This window comes from Onychostoma macrolepis, chromosome 02, assembly GCF_012432095.1.
Source record: "Onychostoma macrolepis isolate SWU-2019 chromosome 02, ASM1243209v1, whole genome shotgun sequence".
In the NCBI taxonomy this organism is placed as follows: Eukaryota; Metazoa; Chordata; class Actinopteri; order Cypriniformes; family Cyprinidae; genus Onychostoma; species Onychostoma macrolepis.
This window is the reverse complement of record NC_081156.1, coordinates 20,318,068-20,325,742: the sequence shown is the minus strand read 5'-3', so window position 1 is coordinate 20,325,742 and position 7,675 is coordinate 20,318,068. Positions and strand designations below refer to the sequence as shown.

The following is a 7,675-nucleotide window of genomic DNA, read 5'->3' as shown; positions in this document are numbered from 1 at the left end:
GTAACATTTCAGTTGTTGAGATCTATATTTCAGTTTGAGAGCATTTCAAATATACAAATCAAACTACATATTACAAATACAAAGCACAGATATTATGATGACATTAACTGAGGCATGTACGGTTACTATTGCAATTCATGAGATTACCTTGGATGTGTGTTTAAGTAATGCTATATGTGTAGTGTGTGTGTTAGATCAACTTTTCAATTGTATCTCAGTGTTTCTCTGATACACTGCAAAATATTTCAAAGAACTATCAAAGTTTTAAGATTCTTCTATAACTGTACCTTAACATTATCCACATGAATTTGGATTTTTGGCGATCAGAGTATAAAGGTATTTCTTATATATCATTCAGGCTTCCCTGTTTTAAACAGGAAGTTCTGTGAGGTGTTTGCAATACACAGGCTTTAATGACCCATCTGGTTAGAAGAGAGACACCAACAAAGGGACTCTCAGGAACATTATCAGACCCTGGTTTAAAGGGGGCCTCTGGAGAGAAATTAAATAAAAGCTCAGTTGTGAAGGATTTCCCTGAGCGCTGCAATTCCACTGGCTTCACTGTGTTGGAAAAAAACATTTATGTGTCCACATTGTTTACATTGCACTTCTGTGTGAATAGATCAATCACATTTGAAGTACTCACTGTTATAAGGTCAAACAAATACCACATTCATCCCAGCATCCAGTGCAACTTCCTCTAAAAAACAGAGGAGCTAATTCATAAACCTTAGCGGCGTTCCATGATAAGGAAACGTTCTCTTTGGTCACCCACAATAAATCCTTCTCTCTGGTCCGTCAGAAACATGCTTTCTCTCCTGTCTGACACAAGAAAACTGTCTCGAGGGTCCATCACGATGAATCCTTCTTTATCCTGTCCCATGGCCTCTACCTCTGCATATGACGGGTGTCCTGAACCCCGTCGAAATTTCATGGCAGGCCAGTGTGTTGGTCGTCTCTATACATCAAGAATAAAATTACAACATTGTCAGAACAAACTTTTGAATGCTAGTGTATATTAATGTGCTAAAAAATATTTTTTCACTTCCATTAGCTGTATATACTTTAGTTATGAAGTTCACCTCTATGAAGAAGAGACTGGCGCTGGAGGTGGGATGATAGTACATGTATATAGTGGCCAACACAGCAACCACCATGAGGACCATAGTGATGAGGATGCCAATGAGCAGACCAGTCTGCATCTGCTCCTCTGTTTGCTTCTCTATAATGTCCATCTGATTCTGAGAGTCTGAAAGAGAACAGAAGAGGATATTTACACTTGCTTGCAAAGAACAACAATTATAACCAGAGTTTTACATTTTCTGTGAGAAATGTGAATGGCTCTTGCCCAAATGCCACAATGTCAGGGGGTTCTGAGCTTTTCTACATGGATGCTATTAGGAGTGTAACGGTATACGTATTTGTACCGAACATTTTTGGTAAGGGTCTTTCGGTTCGGTACGCATGTGTACCGAACAAATACAGCATTGTTTTAAACAAACTGCACAAGTGAAACTTCATTGGACACTCCCAGTTTTATATATTGTTACTTTTGATAAAAACAAAGTCTCATCTTTCAAATTGTCAATTTTTTCAGGAAATTCAAACAATAAATACCTTGTTGACGCTCTTTGATGTGACATGACAGATCACTAAATACATGCCTCTGTTCACTCACGAGTGATGCTGATCATCCCTTCCTCTTTACTACTAGTTTACACAAAGTTTAGTTGTTATTATGAGTGTATACAAATAAAAGTAGACCCCTTACAGATTCGAATGGTGTATTGCTCTTATCTGTACGATCAAAAATGGCAGAGTAATTCAAGCTCATTTCGGCCTTATCAGGAAAATCTGCCTCAAAACATATATATGCGTTTGTCGACCCCAGAGGGTTAATGCGAAATAAACATCTCATGCCTCATGTAATCGCTCAATCAGTGTTTCAACCACAAAAAGACGTCAAAACTAAATGTCACGAAGCATTTCATTTACCTCAGACAAGTCTAGAGAATTATAATTATAAAAAAAAGCAATTTTATGTTTAATATTTCCCCCTGCTGTACCTGAAACCATACCGAACCGTGACGTCAAAACCGATGTACGTACCAAACCGTCATGTTTGTTTCTTGTTACACCCCTAGTTGCAATGGTATTTGTGTGGTTGCTAGGGCAAAGACTTAATGAGATTAATTAAATTGTCATATTTTACTTTCCCTCAAGTCATTGGGCACCAAAACAGACCGGTTACCAACATTCTTATTATATGTTTCAAAGATGAAAGTAAGTCAAATTTGGAATGACATGAGGGAAGAGTAGTAAATGATAACAGAATTTTCATTTCAAAGTAACACGCAGCACAGAAACCAAAAGTTCTCAATGTTAAACATACAGTATACAAAAACTGGAAGTTTATTCTGCAGAGGAAAAGGTCAGAGTTTCATTATGGATTAAGTGTCAAGTTGTAAAAGGTTATGGCCTAAGGAAAAATGCTGTGCAGGTGTCAATTTTATCTTGGTTTGTAGGGCTCTTATAATTGGTCTCATTTGGAAGCGAGATATATAATGAAAAAAAATCCTCTCTGTGATCTGCAGGACATAGTAAGACTGATACATACCGTCAGCGAGGATGCTGGTGGGAAGGGTTCTTATGAATAAGGGTGTGCTGGTCAGTTTGGTGGTGACTGAGGAGGCTGATGTGGGTGATGCTGTTGTAGTTATAGACACTTCCGTCACTCCTGTCTGCACCGCCGGAGTGCTGCTTCTAATGACAGGCTGCTTTCTGTCACAGCTCTGGTTCTTTGTCTTAAAATATAACTACATTAAGTTAGTAAAAATGGGAGATAGTGGAAAAGAGGAACAAGTCAAAAAGATGAAAGTGGAGGATATACTGGATCTACTCACCTCAATTAAGCACCCACTGTCAACCCAGTCCTGACGATACTGGTCAAAACCACTGGAACATCTGCAGGAGAAACATTATTTGCAGCTGCTGAGTCCCTAACCTTAAAGTTGAAGCACACTGCACTCAATCTATTTGAAGTGTGTACCTCTGTAGGCGACTGCACCAGCTACAGTTGAAGCCGATCTGAGCCGTAACACACGTCTCACAGCTGGAGAACTGAAGGCAGGCTGATAGCAGGAGGAGCAACATTTTAATAGAGACATGTGAAAGACGTGGGTACTTCTCCCAATAAGTGATTAGAACGAGATGAATCTAGTTCTGTCAGCAATTTGGACTCACTTGGTAGAGGAAGCATCTCAACAGCAGTGACGTTTGCGATCTTGGATTTTAAGAGCTCTACCCGGTGATATTCATATATTGTTCTTCTTCTAACATCTGTCATGAAAAAAAAAAAAACCAATAGAATGGAAGACTGGTATCATTATTGATAATTAAAACAAATGATTCAAATTGTTTATTATTTTAAATAAAACTGAAATAAAATAAAAGTTTAAGTACTATAATTACTAAAGCTAAAACCGAAGCAAAAATAAAGCTAAATAGAAATATTGGGGGAAAAAATTACACGAGCATACAAAACGAATAAAAGTAAAATTGAAATGATAACTGAAAAAATAAAAAGCTCATTCAAAATACTAATAAATTCTATAATAGTAGGCTATATACTATAAATACTAAAATAACACTGGTGAAGGGAGAATTAATTAAGAAAAAGAGAAGCATTATTTTCCCTTTCAAGAAGAGTTTCAGTACTTACTGGGAAGCTGTTCAATCTTATAAAGAACCACAAATGCATCAGAGAGCCCAACTTTCACAGGATGATTCACCGAGTTGATTTTGCTAATGTCAATGGGAACCTAAAAACAGATGAGATTCTACAATCAAACCTCGCTTCATCTACAAAACAGTGATGGCAGCTGTAAAAGCAAAAGGTATCTAAAAAACAACCTCTTTATATGCAAAGGTGATTCTGCCATCCTTGTATAAAGCTGCCTGGAAGGTAAAACTGCCGCAATGAGATGCATCGTGGAGGTACACATGGTCCCACTGCACAACAAGAGCTGTGCCTAACAGAAAGTAGATTCATAATACAGCCATTCAAACACAACACAGCAATGCAAATAAATCAGGGCACGCTCAAATTTCAGTCCGTCTCATTTTACCATTATCACAGTACATGATTGTGGAATTCTGTGAGATGCTGAGGTCAAAATTAGCCATGAGAGGAGCAATGTACTGGGTAGCAGTCAGCATTTTGTGGATGACATCTCCAGTGTAGATGAAACCTGAATAGAAATTGAGTATATTTAAAATATACAATTCTGTTCAAAAATGTGGGGTCAGTATTTTTTTTAATAAGAAATTAATAGTTTTAGTCAGCAAGGACGCACACATTGATCAAAACTGACAGTAAAGAAATATTTTCAGAGTTTTCAAATAATGCTTAAAGTTAAAATATATATCACTCACCCCCTGTGGCTACATGTATTTCCCTTAATGAATGTCCATAGAAAGGGAAATCGAAGGATAGATTCACTCTCTATTAAGACAAAGAAAACCGCACTAAATTATGTGCACAAAAAATGAGTAACAATTACAAAAATACTTGTACGAAAAATACTTTTATGAAACTTTGTTGGTGATTGTATGATCGTACCAAAGTTTGCCGATGTGTGTTGGAAAGAATTCCATGAACTCTTCCCATATCCATTTGCTCAATATTTACCCACAAATCCTTGTCTGGACTATCTGTGGACCCATAGAATTTGGAAGTGTAGTAGATATGATCCATATCTCTCTAATGAACAAATATACACATTACTTACAAATGTACACATGAGAAGGTATTTTATAAATATGAGTTAATACATTCTTGACTGTTCACCTTAATGGATAAGTTATCATGACTCTCATTTGTCACAACTTCTGGAAAGCGCTCTGAATCCAATCTGCCGTGCTTTTCATAATGTTCCAGATCTTGGTTCTGACTGATCTCGTCCGCTGGTTTGGATGAGAGAGTCCATCTTCTCCATCTTTTATTGTAAAGCTTGAGGTTTACACCAGCACTCTCTTGCTTGGAGAGCCCTTCAAACGTAAAGCAGGAGACCCCTGATGAATAAAGATTAATTATGCAATATAATATGCTGCATTGTCTGTGTTGCTATTCACAACAATCACCAAATCATTGATAACCTACATGCATGTGAATTGCTCTCTGAATCACAAACAAGTTCACATAAAATACAATACACATATTCTGCTCTTTGGAGAACTGAAGAATGTAACATTGATAATGATTTTTAGCAGCTGTGCAACTATGAATGAAAATGACCTTTTATGCAAATAAACAAAGTTCTTCACATCCTGCAGTGACAAGCGTGTGTCCAAAGTACTTCTTTCACAGGAGAGAGTGAAACATGCTCAGAATTCCTCATAGCGCTGCATGGGGGAGTGTGAGGGCAGGGCAGTGTTTTGACTGGGGTAACACTGAGTTTCTGTTTGCCGTGTCCTTCTCATTTGAATTCTGCCAACATTACTTCTATACTGTACCTATATATCCAGAGTAATCTGATGCTAATGTGAGAAATAAAATAAATTAAATAAAAGCTTAAGATCCTGTACCTCAAACACAACATGCTGTTCTTTTCCTGTCTGGCATTGTAAGTATGTGATATGCCCTCGGGTCTGTCACATTTATTTTCAACATGCTGACAGAGACCGCAGGGTACAGTGAGCGTGCACGGGCCAAAAAATCTTCTGCATGGGTAGGTGCTTGAGTAAAAAAAATAAAAAAATAATAATAATTTTGGATTATTAAAATTATTAATATTCATTACAATGACAAGCCAAACAATAATCTTTCTGTTCTAATTAATAGTAATACATGCCAATGTGCCAATTAGATGATTTATGGGTCAGTGACTATTTTTGTCTTGATCTTAAAAAAGTGTATTAAAAATCCTATTCACACAGTCAATGCCTTGAGCGCATATGTTCTATGATAAAATGCTTTTACAATTACTATATTTTTAACTGCTGCAAATATATAGATGGTCTATATGAACAGAGTTATGAACACAAGGTATGGAACATTTAATTCCATTTATTTTTGAAGAACATTTAAAGACAAAGCATTTTGGTGCTTTATAAAAGCCATCATATAAAATAAAATACACAATCAACAATTAACAATAAAATCGAAGACCTAAGCAGTATTAAAAGCCACAAAATAATAATAATGAAAATAATAAAGTTTTAAGTGAAAAATTAACATGAGCATTTTACAGTATTAGGAGTTATTGGCTACTTTACCTCAGTTTGCAGGTAGTGAGATTTAATTTAAATCCATAAATTATGAAAGTAAATAACTCTTAAACAACTATAGGTAACTCTTATTGCGTATTTTGACCACTGAATGAAAAAATGCCCATAAATAAAAATACAATAAATAGGCCTAATGACTTACCACTGGATGGCAATTCCTGTAAGGTGAATTTAATCTGAATAACTGCAAAAATTCCTAAGAAAACATGTGGTCTTGCCGGCAATGCCATAACCAATTATATTTTAACGTGTCTCCGTTGTACATTTAAATGAAGAGAGAAGCCAGAAAAGTTGTTGAACTGCACGCGACCGGGACACATAAAGCGTGCTTCAAACACACCCACGCGAGACTGTCCAGTGACGTGCACACGAGGAGTTCACAATAAAATTATATTTTCCGCTACTGTCACTGAAAAAAAAAGACGATGAAATCTTCCTCGACGGTAGAGTTCTAATAATTTCGGTAACTATTTTTGAAGAAGCTATAATACCATGGTAAAATTGTTGGCTAATGGATATGCATAGAAATGTGCAGACCTCATTTAGACGACAAACATATTCTAACATTATTCTAGTGTACTCCTATGTAGCCTACTTGAAGGAAACATTACACACTGCCATACCTCAGATAAGAATGTTAAAGAACACGAAGCACAGAAATCTAAAATTCTATGTTTTTCTTTTTTCTTTTGGAAAAACACTTTTAAATGTAAGGTATTTAACCACACTGAGAATATCACTCCGGAGTCAACCATGTCTCCTGAACATTAACAGCAGACTTTGTGTCAGCATAAACAGAGCCATATTCAGCAGTGGTTTAGCCTTTAAGTAGTTTAACAGAGACATTACAGACATGAAAATCAACTTCCACCTTTCATTTTGATTCATCTGAGCACTTAAATGATATTTTATCCTTGCTTGTAGTAGTACTTGTATGGCTGAATGTGGTTATGTGAGAGTGTCTGTGCTGGTTTGAAAGCAGCAAGAGAGAGAATTGGCTTATCGTTAGGAAACTGGTTCCTGTGAGAAATGAGTGGATTAGGGGAGTGTGACATGTCTCATAGAGCTGAGAGGATTCTCTGACCCTTTGGTTTGGAAAAGTCAGACAGCCCTCTCCTGAACGATGGTAGGTCAACTCAAGATTTAGGGGTTTAATAAAGCGATTTAAATCCAATGTATTCCACCCAAGCCTCTGTTTGCTGTGATTTAATTTTTGGAAAAAGGATATAAAGGAAGTCTAAAGGTGAATACTAAATCACATTGAAACTACTGAAGGTCAAAACCCATTTCCAGTACATCAGAAAGTTCTTGTAATTTGCCTAAAATAAATTTTATGCGCAGTCATATGATATGGTGTCATACAATACAAAACCAAAGAGCCTTAAAT

General features: G+C 36.5%; 1 protein-coding gene across 4 annotated transcripts; it reads right to left on the bottom strand.

Annotated features, from left to right (window-relative positions):
* Window positions 1-67: 67 nt before the first annotated feature.
* Window positions 68-6,563, bottom strand: plxdc2a (plexin domain containing 2a). 4 transcript variants are annotated; one of them, XM_058746280.1, is made up of 13 exons: window positions 6,431-6,563; window positions 4,850-5,073; window positions 4,622-4,762; window positions 4,435-4,504; window positions 4,128-4,250; window positions 3,913-4,031; window positions 3,722-3,821; window positions 3,244-3,339; window positions 3,050-3,131; window positions 2,904-2,964; window positions 2,618-2,804; window positions 1,083-1,249; window positions 68-958 (listed from the first exon to the last, which is right to left on the bottom strand). In XM_058746280.1, exons 1-13 carry the CDS (start codon window positions 6,516-6,518, stop codon window positions 731-733), a joined length of 1,686 nt encoding a protein of 561 aa, XP_058602263.1. In that variant the 5' UTR covers window positions 6,519-6,563; the 3' UTR covers window positions 68-730. The 4 variants fall into 4 exon arrangements, with proteins under 4 accessions (XP_058602263.1, XP_058602283.1, XP_058602274.1 ...); XM_058746300.1 differs by having other exon boundaries at window positions 4,691-4,762; XM_058746291.1 differs by having other exon boundaries at window positions 4,850-5,049.
* Window positions 6,564-7,675: the final 1,112 nt, after the last annotated feature.

What these genes read in the sequence shown, in the direction of transcription:
- plxdc2a (XM_058746280.1), bottom strand. Translation starts at nt 6,518, where the DNA reads ATGGCATTGCCGGCAAGACCACATGTTTTCTTAGGAATTTTTGCAGTT. An exon ending in AATCATGTACTGTGATAATG is followed by an intron (nt 4,032 to 4,127) that starts GTAAAATGAGAC and finishes ACTTTCTGTTAG; the next exon opens with GCACAGCTCTTGTTGTGCAG. An exon ending in ACAGTGGGTGCTTAATTGAG is followed by an intron (nt 2,805 to 2,903) that starts GTGAGTAGATCC and finishes TTATATTTTAAG; the next exon opens with ACAAAGAACCAGAGCTGTGA.